The sequence below is a fragment of the Phaseolus vulgaris genome, chromosome 11 (assembly GCF_000499845.2).
Source record: "Phaseolus vulgaris cultivar G19833 chromosome 11, P. vulgaris v2.0, whole genome shotgun sequence".
Lineage (NCBI taxonomy): Eukaryota > Viridiplantae > Streptophyta > Magnoliopsida > Fabales > Fabaceae > Phaseolus > Phaseolus vulgaris.
The window spans coordinates 4,983,510-4,999,864 of record NC_023749.2 but is presented as its reverse complement, the minus strand read 5'-3'; the positions used below and the strand labels follow the sequence as shown (position 1 = coordinate 4,999,864).

The 16,355-nt window shown below is 29.8% G+C and overlaps 1 protein-coding gene and 1 non-coding gene across 2 annotated transcripts; both read left to right on the top strand.

Moving 5' to 3' along the window:
• Window positions 1-26: 26 nt before the first annotated feature.
• On the top strand, window positions 27-99 carry TRNAF-GAA (transfer RNA phenylalanine (anticodon GAA)). The gene has a single exon. It is a non-coding gene; the product is annotated as a tRNA-Phe (tRNA).
• Window positions 100-8,796: 8,697 nt separating this feature from the next.
• On the top strand, window positions 8,797-14,969 carry LOC137812183 (linoleate 13S-lipoxygenase 2-1, chloroplastic-like). The gene is made up of 8 exons (XM_068614131.1): window positions 8,797-9,433; window positions 10,688-10,956; window positions 11,086-11,323; window positions 12,675-12,989; window positions 13,078-13,163; window positions 13,234-13,344; window positions 13,439-13,740; window positions 13,840-14,969. The coding sequence occupies exons 1-8, from the start codon at window positions 9,073-9,075 to the stop codon at window positions 14,864-14,866; spliced, it is 2,709 nt and encodes a 902-aa protein (XP_068470232.1). The 5' UTR covers window positions 8,797-9,072; the 3' UTR covers window positions 14,867-14,969.
• Window positions 14,970-16,355: the final 1,386 nt, after the last annotated feature.

Genomic DNA, 16,355 nt, shown 5'->3' with positions numbered 1-16,355 from the left:
AATAAAAGTCTTAAGCTGCAAGAATGGTCGGGATAGCTCAGTTGGTAGAGCAGAGGACTGAAAATCCTCGTGTCACCAGTTCAAATCTGGTTCCTGGCACAATATTCATTTGTCTGAGTATCTATCCCCCATATTCATGGGGATAAATACTCAGACAAATTTGTGCTCTTCTTTCTATATTCTCATACATAACATATTTCTTTTATCTATTTAGGTATCTGTAGATATACTGTTCCTAGACGATTAAAGAATAGATGCATTTTTTTTAGGTATATTCGTTTATCTATCGTATCTATATATAGATATAGATAATGAATTCTTTATCTATTTTTTTCCTTTTTTTTCTGCGATACAAAGAAAGGTTTCTATTTCCATAATATTGGAGTGGTTTAATTAGTTGGTTAAAAGACCTAAAAGTCGGAGTTCTGGGGTGGAGTGAGAATATTAAGAATTCATCTTATAAGGATTACCAAAAGAGAATCAAGCCCTTTTCTTTGTGTTTTTTTTTTCGTGGCCATATAATTGCTGTTGATGTGTATGTTATATAGTTTTTGATAAAGATAAAGAATTTTTGCAGTTCATCCTATTTCTTTTATTGGCTTGACTGATAAGAAATAAGTATTGTTTTTGTTTTAGAATCTTAAGGAACCCCTATCCTATTTGAAACCCTATATTATTCTATTATTTATGAATTTTGTTATTTCTCACATACATAATAATATCTGAATGAGACTTCGATTATTCTGTCTGATTGAATGTCAATCAATTATTTTGTCTGATCTATAAAAGAATGTACTAATATTCTTTGAATATCTGGGGTTGCTGAAGTTTGGATTAGTTTCTTATTTTTATCATTTAGTGAGCATCTTGTATTTCATAAAAATTTGGAGCGATATAATCTTTACGCAAAGGCCATTCTATCCAATTTTCGGGCATTAAAATACGTCTTAGACGCGGATGACTATCATAAGAGATTCCCAACATATCATAAGATTCCTGTTCTTGAAAATCCGCACTTTTCCAAACCCAAAAAATAGAAGGAATTCTGGGATTTTTTCTTGATACAAATATTTTTATGCATACCTCTTCGGGTTGATTTATACCATACTCTATTCTTGTAAGATGATATACACTAGCTAAGAGTCCTCCAGGTGCTACATCATAGGCACATTGGGAACGTAGATAATTGTAACCATATACATATAAAATGACAGCAATGGAATGCCAATCCTCGGGCTTTATTTGTAAAGTTTCTACTCCTAGGTAATCGAAACCCAAGGATCTATGAATTAGTCCATGTTTTACTAGCCAAGAAGACAAACGACCTTGCATTTTTTGCTTCTCCTTAATTTTTTTATGAATTTGGTATTAGTATTTTAGATTTACATTACGATGAAATTTTTAAAAAAGGAATTGCTTTTTACAATTGTACTTTAAAAAAATGTGTCAGACGCTATCTCTGAAGTAGATGGCGGTTGATAGAAAAATTCTTGACCATAATTGCCAGTATAAGTACTGTATCCAACATGAAACTTGTGGTTGATAGTAAAACATCTATTCTCTCGTTGAAAACTTATTGGATCTTCATATATTTCTCGAGATATTTTCTTACGAAGTTTTGTTATAGCATCTATAATGGCCTCCAGTTTAGGTGGACAGCCCGGCAAATATACATCTACAGGAATTAGCTTATCTACGCCTCAAACAGTACTATAAGAATCGGTACTAAACATCCCCCCCGTAATTGTACAGGCTCCCATAGCAATAACATATTTAGGTTCGGGCATTTGTTCATATAATCGAACTAAAGAAGGGGCCATTTTCATAGTTACAGTGCCCGCGGTTAAAATGAGGTCCGCCTGCCTAGGACTCAATCGTGGTACTAGTCCATAACGATCAAAATCGAATCGTGATCCTATTAATGAAGCAAATTCAATGAAGCAACAACTGGTACCATAAAGAAGCGGCCATAAACTGGATAATCTTGACCAATTTGAAAAATCATTTAATGTAGTTGAAATAACTGAATTTTGGGTTGTTTGATCAAGTAAGGGAAACTCAATGGAATTCATAATTGTTTCAATATTTTTTTCTAATTGTCTAAATAATCAAGAATTAAGACCATTCTAATGTCCCCTTTCGCCATGCATAAACTGAACCAACAATTAGGATAAGCACGAATAAGAAAGCTTCTAAAAATACGGATACCCCTAATACATCGAAACTCATTGCCCATGGATAAAGAAAAACCGTTTCAACATCAAAAACAACAAAAATGAGAGCAAACATATAATAACGGATTCGAAATTGTAACCAAGCATCGCCTATTGGTTCTATTCCGGATTCATAACTAGAAAGTTTTTCAGGTCCCTTGCTAATGGGGGCTAAAATTCCAGAAATTAGAAATGCTAAAATAGGAATCAAACTTGATATTATTAGAAATGCCCAAAAAATATCATATTCGTAAAGAAGAAACATAAAAGTACTCCTCTGAATGTAGAAAATATACCGAATTCATTGACATCTCAGTTAGGCTTACACCTCAAGTAACAACAATCATTTGTAATCACATGAAAAAGATATTATTAAATGAAAAATAAAAAAACATACATTGAAGAGTAATCAAATTGGTTTGAGATTCTTTAAGTAATTCATTCAATGTTTAAAATGTTTTGTTTTTCATACAAAATTATTAATACAAACATCCAAAATTTACAACTTCAAAAATGATAAATATGTTTAAAATATTTTGTTTTTCATGCAAAATGATTAATACAAACATCCAAATTTTACAACTTAAAAAATGATAAATATTAATTTAAATAAAGCTATTGTTATTTTAGTGAGAATTTTTAAATACTTCATAATAAGTATTGACCGGTGAAATTTACATTGTGTTTGGATTTGTGAAAAGAAATACACAAATTTATTTATTGTTCAAATAAAAAACCTGAAAAATGAAAAGAATATTTAAGAAATTTAAGAAAAAAATGTAGCATAACCTTTTTAATATATGATTTTTTTTGAAGTAATTATCTATTCTAATATAGTTAAATATATTTTTAATTTTTTATTAATATTTACATTTTTATTTTTTATAATAAAAGAAATAATTAATATAATATTATTAAAATAAATTTTTCAATAACATCTGTTACAAACTTTTAAATCTACTATTTTTTTTAATCCAATCAAATTTTTAAAACTGGGAATTCAAATATATAAGAATAGATCTAATTACTAAATTGTTAATAGTTATTTATTTATTAGCAGTGGCAGTGAGATTTAAAACATTAAATATGAGTCATCTTGCAAACTAATTGACAGTGTTAATTATTAAATCTATCTTTTATCATTTATCATATAATCACATACTAAAAGTATATTTTTAACTTGATTATTGTTCTTTTCTGATGGTTTTAATATCCATTAAATGTATTATCTACAATTTAACTATTTTTTTTATGATAATACTACGATAGTTAATAGATTATTCACTGTTTTAAAAACATGTGGTTGCAAACGAGAGTTTGTAAATCGAAGTATCTTATCTGCAATCTAATCCATAAGACTTTTGGACTTTTTTTAATCGCTAGAAAGTGAAATGATTTTCAGTGTTATTTACATGGAGTTTATACATATTAATATACATTTTTAATGAATATCTATTTTTTATATTAGGATTGGGATTTTCATTAATTTTAATACATGAAAATTTTCAATAAAAATTAAAAGTCCTCTTCAAATTAATTCCAGATGAAAATGTTAAATACATTCTGAAAAAAAAATAAGAAATAAAGAAAAGCAATTTTTTTACAATTTTTATTCAAAACTAAAAATAACATTTATGAAATAACAAAATTTACATGTTTAAATAGATAACATTATTAATTTATTATACTCAATTTCATCATTAAAATTCACATAAAAAAAATATTAGACAATAATTGAATATCACTTTCATGTTAATATTTTTTTTCTTCGTCTGGAGAGTTTTTTCCTTCAAATAATACAGTTTCAAAAAATTGCCTAACTTTAATTATAACCGAATTATTTTTCAGCAACTTGATTGATGGATATATTATTATATTAATTAAATTAAATATTATTATATTAATTAAAAAATAATAACTATTTAAATTATGGAAATACAAGCGTTACCGCATCTATGTAACTGCATTTTCTTTTCTCAACTTGTACGGTGATAGATATTTAACATACATACAGAAATAATATTAGGTAAGTCAAAATTGAAAAACAAAAAATAACATGCTGATTAATCAATCTTTTCTTTTTTCTAATATTTGAGTTTATCCTCTTTTTCAAGTTTTTTCTTTTTTTTCATTTGTAGTTTTGAGTTCAGAGAATGTGATGATTTTCACGTTAAAGTTAGAATTAACTTGATGATAGATACAAAAAAAAATGATGATTTTACTAAGGAATATAGTTGTTTGAAATGAAGTGGACAGAGTAATTGAGAATGGAGTGATACTTGAGATTTGATGTAGAAACTGAGTGAGGATGAAAATATACTATATCTCTGTCTGTTGTTGCCTTAAAATAAGAAATTAAATCGATCACTTAACATTAATTTAAAAAATTAAAATACAATTTTATTTTTTAAATAATTCATATAAAATAACAAAATAATTCATTATACTAATAAAATAACATATATTAAATGAAATGAAAATTTTATAAAAAAGTAATTTAAAAAAAAACTCTTCATATATAAGTATATTTATATATAAATATAGATATAGAGTAGTTTTTATTATTCAACATCTCGTCGTGGAGGTATATAACTTTGTCAATGGTGTGGGAGACATGGAGCAGAAGTTGCGGAACTCTATTCCTGGAGCGACGCGACTATTTCCTCCAATTGGGTATTTTATTTATTTTTTAAAGTGTATTATTTAAAGAAAAAAAAATAGGAACACTTCTTTCACCGAACATTAAAAGTATAAATATAAATTATAATTAGTAATACTGAATTTTTACTATCGAATATTATAATTTAATCACATTTCAAATATTATTTATTGGATTCTTAATTCAATATTCGTTTTATATGAATAATTATATATTAAAAATATTAATGACACTTACCACTCTTATTCCAAATTAAAAGTGATCAAGTGGTACTGAATTATTTTTATTATTATGTGATCTTTAATATGTGATGATTAAAGGACAATTATTTTGGTAATGATTAAATAAAAATATCAATGAACAATTTCATCTGTCCATAAATAGATTAGGTTATATCATATTACTTTCTTTACTATTTTAAATTCCATTATCAGTAAAAAAAAATGCATATAGATTATTAAACGATTCTCTCAAAAGAGTATAATATGTATTGACGTGAAAGATCAAACCGTTATGTTCTTTTATCATTATGAATTAATGAACTTAGGTGTGCTTTCAGTTTTAGTTATGATAATTAAATGATTGCCTTTTTCATCAAAGGCTTAAGGTTCTAAAATTTGGTATCATATTCATTGTTATGATTATGTTTCTTTTTTTCGACTTATCTTTTTATTATAATACTTTATACATTTATCTCGTGTTTTTTTTATTAAAATAAAATTATACATGTACCTTCTGATTACATTCATGATAAAATATCTTGATAATTTAGTGATTGGTTTTATTTTGTTTTCATATATTTTTTTATATTACAAAATGGTATTTAAATATCCATTTGTATGTATTTTTAATTGAGATATGAAAAATATGATAAAAGTTTTTTATATTCTTCAAATCAATTAACAATAATGGTAGTGTGATCATATTTAATTTTATTTTTTCTATATATTTTGAAATTAATTAATCGAAACATGTTACCAAAGTGATCTCTCTTGTGTAAATTATTTTATTTTAAAATATACAATGATTATGAGCTTGAAATGTGTGTGTATTAGTCATCTTAAAGGAGGGTTAATATTACATGTGTAAGGGTAGTATCCCAAATAGTTTTGAAATGATTCAGTTTATCATTCTTATATATATATATAATTAACATCATATTGAATACCACTACTACCATCATCATCATAAATGAATGTTGTTTGAGTGAGCTCTTCTAGTTGAAGCAACTTTGTTTTCCACAATTAAGAAAGACTTCATCGTTTAAGCAATCTCACACCACTTGAGTAAACAACTTCAAGTAATAGAATTGATTATGTCTCAACCTCGCTCAAATGCCCTTTCTATGCACAAGCGTCCTTGCAATGCTTGAGCAATACACTTGTTGTATCACTTACAACAAGTTACAGAAGCATAAGGTTTACCGTTTCACCTTCACTAGAGCTTGAGCAATCACATCATGTTTGAGTATCAACACGTATTTGCATTATCTCACATGTTGCATAAACTCATGCACCATCACCACAACTCACACTTGAGAAGATCATAGTGTCGCTTGAACGTTATCACCTTTAGACAAAAGAGAGTATTTTCAGTCTTTGTCTCATTCAAGATTAAGTTTTTGCTTCAATTGTACACTTTATAGTTTAAGCATTCATGTTGTCATTCGAACAATAATAAATAATGCATGTAATTATTACACATTGCTTAAGTGGTATGCCACCACTTCAATAATTTTAGTCTTTTTCAATCAATAAATAATTCTATTTATAAAAATCATATTTATACTAGGATTAAATCTTTCAACTCACTAGGAATATCAATATTTTTCAAACAATAGAGAACTTCAATTATAAAAATCATGTTTATTTTATGATTAAATCTTTAAATTGACAAAATAACTTACCAACAATATTCATATTGACCAATACTTTCGTATAATAATTGTATTTATCCAAAATTTTGGATATAAAAATATACATTTACATGGAGTATACTTATTTAACAATAATACTTTTCATACACATAAACAATCATTCCATATAATAGATACTAATATTAACTACTTTTAAATACTATAAAATATTAAACTGATAAACTGGTAAGCTTTATATATCAAATCCTATACTAATGATATTTCTCCTTTGTAAAAACACCCAAGAAGAGATAAAATATTTAATAAGAAATAAATTATTTATCCAGATCAAAATTCACAGCTTAATTAATTCAACTTAATCTTCACCTCACTATTATATATGTAATTTGATAGTATAATACTATCTTGATTATTTTTTAAACTTAGAGAAAAATCAGACAAAATAAAGTTTTGTAAGATAAAAGTATAATGAAATAAAAAATAAATATTTATAAAAAAAAATTCCTTTACTTATTTAAAATTTATCTTTAGTAAAATTCATATATTCCAGAGAAGGCATTGAAACATATAATTTGACATAATTAAGTAAGTGTTAAGATATTTGTTTATTTTCTATTTTATTTTCCTTTTTCTTTTCAATAAGTTAACTTATATTTTCCAAGATAATAAATTTGAAATTGTATGTGGTATTTGAAAGGATGAGCCAACCATTAATTTGTCTCATTGGCAACAAGATTAAACAAAATCTATGTCATGTTATATCCTTGTCAATCCATAAAATTAATTTCATTTTAAGGTCTAGAAGTGTATTATGTCGGGTGGGTTCCACAACAGTAGAAAATAAAACACAATTTTAAAGATAGATTTATTACAATGCAATAAAATTCTTTCGAAATATTAATTTTGTGTGATGTTAATCGATGTGTAAACGCATTATAACAAGAATATTTTTTTCGCATCTTAAATCAATTTTAATTTGTGTTTTTTCAATATTAAGAAAAAAAATATCAACTGTCAGTGGTCATATTAACAAATTTGACGCAAAACAAAAACATTTGTATTGTTAATGTTTTAATTAATTATAATAACTAGACTTTAAAAACGTTATTTTTATGACATAACTGAGTTATTTTGTATTTTTTAAAACGTAATAGTTTATTGATGACGAAATGTACAAAAAATTGGGAATAATCGTTGCAAGGTAAAATCATTGCTTACCCTTTTTTTATTCTTTTGGCATGCTTTCTAAGTACTGATAAACAGATACTAACAAATTGTACACTTTTTTTTTTATAAATTACAGGGATATAAATGTTTCTCAAATACAATAATTATTTCTCAATTGAAAATATTTGAAAATTACAGAGCAATAATTAGGGGGTTTACTTTTTGTGGCCCACGTATTTCTCCATGCACGTCCAAATATTTTAAAATACCAGCTTTACCCTTTGTCATTTTACGTCAGAGAGCTGCACCCATTCTCATTTTTCTTTAGTTTCAGAAACTCCATAGCTTCTCTCTGGTGGAGGGTTTCGGGGTAAATAATTTCACAACCATACGGAATGTTTCACTTCACAATATGTTTTTACATTGTTCTGGGCTACATACTTCTAATATGCTTTCTATAACATGTAATTCAGAATAAACTATTATTAATTTTTTAAATTTAGAGTTTCGTCGTAATTATATCTTTAAAAAAATAAAAAATTTAAAAATAAAAATATTTTAATTATATTTTATCTTTTAACTCGTAAGTAATGTGAAATTATAATAGGGATACATAAGTGTTGAGTGTGAAGTCAGACCAGTTGGGCTGGACTGACTAAACACCATATTTTAGTAAGTGAATTTAATTATTGTACCCCACTATAACTATTTAAGAGATCTTTGTATTTGTAATAAAATTGTAACAAATAAAATAAAAACCTAATTAGTTGTCCGTGGACGTAGGTTATAGATTGGCGACCGAATCACGTTAAATCCTGTGTTATTTATTTTCTACGGTTGATTGATTGATGATTATGTGTTGCTTTCCTGCGTGTTTTTATTTAATGTACAAATCAGTCCAACTCATTGAGATTTTCGAATGATTTTGTTTAATTTTCGGTAGACAATATAATCTCCTTGGATTTGGCTAGACAATTAAATTATCGAGAAAATAAGATTGGTATTAAAAGACATGTGTAAAATATGAAATGAGATTCTGAAAAAGAAAAGAGGTTCTTTAATAACCTCTCATTCCTTCTTCAATCTGTTTATTTATACGACACTCATTCTCACTCAGTTCATGCTATAAACTAAGAAAAAGAAGGTGTAGCAGAAAAATGCCGGTGAAACAAATTCATGGTTCAAATTCAGGTGCAAGCTGTCTCATCCCTCAGAGGCCATGCCTCCGTGGCATTCCTCATCCTTCTTTTCAGCTCTGGTCAAGGCCATCATCGTTTCCAAGCCAAAGGAAGCTAAAAAGGGTGAGCCATGGTTGCAGAAATGATGTGACCAAAATCAAAGCTGTGGCTGCCAAAACAGCTGAAAAGAAATTAGTGAAAGTTAAAGCCATCATAAGTGTTCAGCCAACGGTTGGTGGGATTTTCTCAGAAAGGGCTTTAGAACGAGGGTTGGATGATATAAAGGATTTGCTCGGCCAATCACTTCTCTTGGAACTTGTTAGCGCTGAGCTTGATCCCAGTAAGTATACAACAAATTTTTATTTTTTTTTTCAACAAATAATAAATAAAATAAAATGAAACATTTCAGAGGTGTTTTAATTCTTATACAAACACTTCATAAGTATCCAAAACTTTATACACAAAACAATCTGTTCAACACTTGACCATTCAAACTCTACGGATCACCAAAGCAAATCTCAGAACAAACAAACCACACAAAAAGTAAACCCATACTATCCTATCCGATTTCATACAACAAGTCTTTAGTCTAAACAATACTTACAACACAAACCTTACAACAAAATTATTGATAAGAGCACATTCTTTACTTAACTTTTACTCTTATCATCTTAAAAAAAGTCTTATTTTTATGGATTAAGAATATAAGATGCCATTAAGAATTTTATTTTTAACTTATGTATAAGATAAATTTAATCAATAATTTAAAAAATTAATTATGAAAAACTCTTCAAATATACATAACTTTTTATTTTTATTATAATAAAGTCGTACTTTTGTCACAAGCTTATTAATTAAAAGAGTTTTGTTACTCAACAATTCAACAATAAATTATTCTATATTATAATTACTAAAAATTAAGAGAAATATTTTTCTACTTAAAAAAATTCCATATGTTGATAACCTTGTATTGTATTATATTATAATTGATTATTTTTTTTGCTGAAATATAGATTCTAAGTGTGGAGATGAAATAATTTTATAGTTGTAAAGATACACATTTTACTGTATAATTGTTAGAGTAAATTTTTTAACTGAAAAATAGATTTATACGAGGAGATAAGATTGTAAAATGATGGTTTTGACATTAGAGTTGTGAAAGTATTTTTTTTTTTAATTAAAACTAAAGATGTAAAGAGTGTTTCCTATTCATTTGGATGGGTAATCCTATAAAACTAAAAGACAACGAAATTTATGGTCGTTTAAGATATTTTTTAGTTAACGAGGGACCACTTTAATTGGTGAGTTTTTATATTGATATTTGCAAAAATATAATAAATTAAGTGCTTGAACGGGATATTCTTGAAATACTAAAATGGCGATTTTTTTTGAAAAATTGAACATTTTTTGTAACTATACCTATACGTATCCAATAAACTCCACTCGGACCTTTTGTCTGAGAATGGTGACTTTTGAAAACACAGTTCATGATTTAGATTTGAGTTTGAACAGTTGCTTAATTAAATTAGCAAAAAAGAAGGTGGTGATTAACGTTATTATTACTTGTGGTGTTGAATTTTGTTTTGGCAAAAAGAGACGCAATTAGAGAAGAAAACCCTGGAACATTTTGCACACAGGACGCATCAATCATCAAAAGAAATTAGGTATGAGGCTGAGTTCGAAGTGCCAGAAAGCTTTGGAGAGGTTGGAGCGCTTTTGGTGGAGAACGAACATCGCAGGGAAATGTTCGTCAGAGAAATTGTTCTCGATGGCTTCGAATTGGGTCCCGTGAGATTTGCCTGCGAGTCATGGCTTCATTCGAAGCACGACAATCCTCAAAAAAGGATTTTTTTCCCCAACAAGGTTTCATCGATCACCACCACCTCCACTATAGAACTATTATCATTTAATCTACAGTTTTTGTTACCTATTTGCTTCATACGTTAGAATTGTGAGGCAGTGAAAGTGATGAGTGAATTGTTGATGAAACAGTCGTATTTGCCATCAGAAACACCAGAAGGTGTGAAAAGGTTAAGAGAAGAGGAACTACTAACTTTACGAGGGAACGGGCAAGGAGAACGGCAGAGCTTTGAAAGAGTATACGATTACGATGTCTACAACGACCTTGGAGATCCCGATGAAAACTCCGATCTCCGTAGACCGGTTCTTGGTGGTCCAGAACATCCTTATCCAAGGCGTTGCAGAACAGGAAGGCCTCGCACCAAAAAAGGTTCGTCTCTCATAAATCACTCTATTTCTCTCTCTTTCTTTATTTATCCAATATCTTTTTACTCATACTCAATTAATATTAAATCAACACATTTTATTTAATTACTGTTAATCCATACTTTTATGTATGTATTGATACAATTTCGTTGTAAGAAAATCTTACTAAATAGCACTATTCAGTTAAATTAAATTTAGGCTGAAATCATATAATCTCGACGTCAATTCAATATTAATTAAAATGTGATTATGTTAAAATCTTTACGTTAGTTCAATATTAATTAAAATTTAATTACGTTAAAATAGTTTAAAAGTGATATTTATTTTAATAATTTTTTAAAATTTTACTTATTATAATAATTAGCCTATAAAATGATTTTTGATAAAAAAAAAATCTGAAATGAGAAAGTTGTCCTTCTCCTTGTGTGAGACTCCGTACAGACATAGTGATGAGAAGTCCATGAGACTCTGTAGTGCATGGGTCAATTGCTTTTCAGATCTACAGAATCACGAGGAGAGTGATGAGTGAGAATGTGACACTGTGTATATAAAATATGACTATATTATGATATATTACTAGTGACACACGCAAAATTATTAGTCGTTTGTATATAAGTTAATTATGTGAAACACGCAAAATTGGTTATCTACTTATCCGACTTTTATGACCATTTACTTTTTATAAATTTTTATTTATTTTTTAATAAAAATATATATTATATTTGTTAGATGATGTAATCGATGTAAATATATTACATCAGTTATATGGCTTAATCAATGTAATAATCCAACCACAGGTTCCTCCACATATATTGGCAAATGCAAAACTGGTTACCTGTGTGTTTGTAAGTGGTTACCTATGTGACGTTTATGATCCACTAACTCTTTATGAAAAAAATTTCATTCTTTTTTAATATGAGTCATATATTACATCGATGAATCATTTTGAGTAAAAAATATATTACATCAATCATTTCTAAAAATCAATATAATATATATTTTTTTCCCTATTTTCAAACTCCGTTACTCTTTCACGTCTCACTCTTTCACGTCATTTTATGTGTTATTGTAAGATGTTATTAAATTAAGACTTTATGTTAATATATAGGTGAAAACCCTCTATCTCAATCATGGAAAGTGACTTTTTAGCTATTAAAACAGAGAGAAAACAAAGTTAATTAAGCCTATAATATAATATACCAACCTATGTGCATATGCGATGAATAGGACGTTGGCATGTATGTGCAGGTTCTAATTCTATTATTACTGTTGATGGTATGTTAATGTAACATGTGATGTGAGTGAGATGATAAAGCACATTTTTGAAGTGTTATTAGTTTTGATTGGTTGAACAGATCCATTGTCGGAGAAGAGAAGTAGCACGGTGTACGTGCCTAGAGACGAATGCTTCTCCGAAGTAAAGCAATTAACGTTTAATACAAAGTCGCTGGCTTCGGCATTGAAAGCGTTGATACCGGCGCTGAAGACAGTGATAGTTGACAAGAATCTAGGGTTCCCTGTTTTCTCAGAAATAGATGCTCTTTTCGATGAAGGACTTCCCTTGCCTTCTCGAAATGTCAAAATCAGCAATCTTTTGCCCAGGCTCGTCAGCTATATTAAGGACAAAGGAGAGGACATTCTCCGTTTCAATCCTCCCGCAACAATGGAGAGTAAGATCATCATCCCTTCCTCTTCATCTTCTTCCTTCACTAAATACAATTCATTATATTCTATATTTGCATCTCATTCCAATGCCAGGGGATAGATTCTTTTGGTTGAGGGACGAGGAATTTGGAAGACAGACTCTAGCGGGTCTTAACCCTTGTTGCATCCAATTGGTCACGGTAAATTTCCTTTCTATTTCTTCTACTTCACACAAAATGTCTATACCAACAAAAATTTGGTGTGATGTAGGAATGGCCATTGAAAAGCAAACTTGATCCTGAAGTTTATGGCCCTGCGGAATCATCCATCACCACTGAATTAGTAGAGCAGGAAATAAGAGGATTCCTCACAGTGGAAGAGGTATGTTTTAAAGCAAATGCATGAATCAGTGACTTGCTAGGCATAAATATTTTATGGTGCAACACTTAGCCGTGAAAATGTTCAATTAATGCAGGCCATAAAACAGAAGAAACTGTTCGTCCTGGACTACCATGATTTGTTGTTGCCATTAGTGGAGGAGGTGAGAAAACTAGAAGGCACAACGCTATACGGATCAAGGGCATTGTTCTTCCTAACCGAAGATGGCACATTGAGACCACTGGCTATTGAACTGACTCGGCCACCATATGATGGAAAACCCCATTGGAATAGAGTCCTCACACCTACCTGGCACGCAACCGGTGTTTGGCTATGGAGGCTGGCCAAAATCCATATCCAAACTCACGACTCTGGTTACCACCAACTCGTCAGTCACTGGTAATTAACAAGATCTTTAGGAGCTAGCTATGATTTTGAGTAATTAAGCTGAAAATACTAGTTTCTCAATGCATAATACAAGTATTGGTTTTAATCCAGGTTAAGAACTCATTGTGCAACAGAGCCATACATCATAGCAGCAAACAGGCAAATGAGTGCAATGCATCCCATCTACCGATTACTGCATCCGCATTTCCGTTACACCATGGAGATCAACGCGCTTGCTAGAGAGTCTTTGATAAACGCAGGCGGAGTAATAGAGGATAATTTCGTTCCAGGGAAACACTCCGTTCTGCTAAGCTCAATCGTCTACGACAAACACTGGCGATTTGACCACCAAGCGCTTCCCAAGGACCTCATCCACAGGGGCATGGCCGTCGAGGATCCCACCGCCCCTCACGGCCTCAAACTCACCATCGAAGACTACCCTTACGCCAACGACGGCCTCGTTCTCTGGGACGCCCTCAAAACCTGGTTCACCGAATACGTCGACCACTACTACGCCGACTCCGCCGCTGTTCAATCGGACACAGAACTCCAAGCCTGGTGGGAAGAGGTCATAACCCTTGGACACGCTGACAAAAAAGACGAACCGTGGTGGCCGGAGCTGAAAACCAAAGAGGACCTCGTTGAAATCGTGACGACCATTGCGTGGACAGCTTCGGGCCACCATGCTGCTGTAAACTTCGGACAATTCACCTTTGCGGGCTATTTCCCCAACAGGCCAACCATTGTGCGTAACAACATGCCCATAGAGGACCCCACGGACCCGGAGTGGGAGCTGTTCTTGCAGAAACCCGAGAAGACTATGTTGAAGTCTTTTCCATCGCAGATACAGGCCGCAACGGTGATGACGGTGTTGGACATTCTATCGAATCACTCGCCGGACGAGGAGTATCTCGGGATGTCAGTGGAACCGGCGTGGGAGGAGGAGCCTCTTGTGAACGCGGCGTTTGAGAAGTTCAAAGGGAAATTGATTGAGCTTGAAGGGTTGATCGATGCCAGGAATGCAGATACGTCGAGGAAGAACCGGAACGGTGCCGGAGTTGTGCCCTATGAACTTCTGAAGCCGTCGTCGGACGCCGGAGTTACGGGAAAGGGTGTTCCTTACAGCATCTCCATTTAATGTGTTGATCCTCCCTGCAATAATTTAAGTTCCCAGTGACTTTAAATATCAAAAAGATTTTGCTTTAAATTACATAAATAAAAGAGTCTTTATACTTTTATCACTCTATTTTTTATACAACTCTTTCTATTAATGTTATGTAACATTTTTATTTTAAAAGTTAAAAAAAACTTTAATTCTATAATAAATTATAATGTAATAGATAAACTAAATTTATAATTTAAAATATTAAAGAAACCATCTTAAATTAAATAAAGTATTATGTAAAAGTGACAGAATTTCAAACTAACAATATATGAGAGAATAAATATTCTATAAAAATTATATCTCATATGCAATTTCGTATTATATTCAAGATTAATAAAAAAATATGTAAAAGAAAAATTATATACTATATTTAGTATGACTTTAATAAATGATAATTACAATGTTGTGCTTTATAAAGATAAAATAGGTATATGAATTTAAAATATACTAAATAATAATTATATTATAATATTGTTATAATTTTAAAAGTTATAAATAAAACATGTTAATTTCGAATATTACATATAAATATTCATGCAATATGATAATTTTTTTATTTTGTAAACAAAAGTCAGAATTTTTAATATGGATCAGGTTTACAATTTATTTTCACTATATAATTTATTTTAAATTTTTTTAAGTGCAATATTTTTTAAATATTTATACCTATATAAAGGGATTCCCTCAAAGAACTTGTCTGATATAGTGGTTAATGATTCTTTGGTCACTGGAAGGACTTGACTTCAAACATTTATTAAATAATTTATTTATAACAAATAAAAATAAAAGTCAAAGCAAAGAAAATATAATATAATATTATTAGCAACTCAGAGCTAAAATGACATTAGTTTTTTTCCTTCAATATTAAATTAAAATAAATAAATTATAATTGCATAAACTTTAAAATACAATCATACATAAATTAAAAGTATTTTACTAATTTAAAATAAAGATAAGTATAAAAATAAATATGAGACAAATATATGTATATATTTATCATTGTCTCCTACTTGATTTATAAAAGTCACATGCTCCGATACATATATACCATGTGATGGGTTGATACCAAAAGATAGGTTGTTCTTCTTGGAGATTTGAAAAGGGTGGCGGAAGCAATGAATGTGATGGATCAAGGAGGGTTCATATAGAGGTATGAGTTTTTCGTAGGTGCATAAAAGGTATGGAGAGTGATTGGTTGGGCCATATCACTTGGAAAAAGGTGGAGGTGAAGATCAAAGTGTCTAACCTAGAGAAACTAGACAAGTGAGTAGAAACTTGCAATATTTGACAACAATTTACTCATAAAATTGATCTTATTAAAACATGAGCCAAACACCCCATTATATAGGTGTAAGTGCCTTGGAGAACAAGGAGCAAGGGTAGGAAGGAGAATACACAAAAGAGCGGCTACTAGGGTTTTGACTAAAGTCAATGTCGCACCCTAGGAGGAAACTTCTAGAAG

Bases quoted from the DNA above. Each gene is read 5' to 3' on its own strand.
- LOC137812183 (XM_068614131.1), top strand. From the start codon at position 9,073: ATGCCGGTGAAACAAATTCATGGTTCAAATTCAGGTGCAAGCTGTCTC. The intron at 10,957-11,085 runs GTTTCATCGATC...TTGATGAAACAG, and splicing joins GGATTTTTTTCCCCAACAAG to TCGTATTTGCCATCAGAAAC. The intron at 13,741-13,839 runs GTAATTAACAAG...GTTTTAATCCAG, and splicing joins CACCAACTCGTCAGTCACTG to GTTAAGAACTCATTGTGCAA.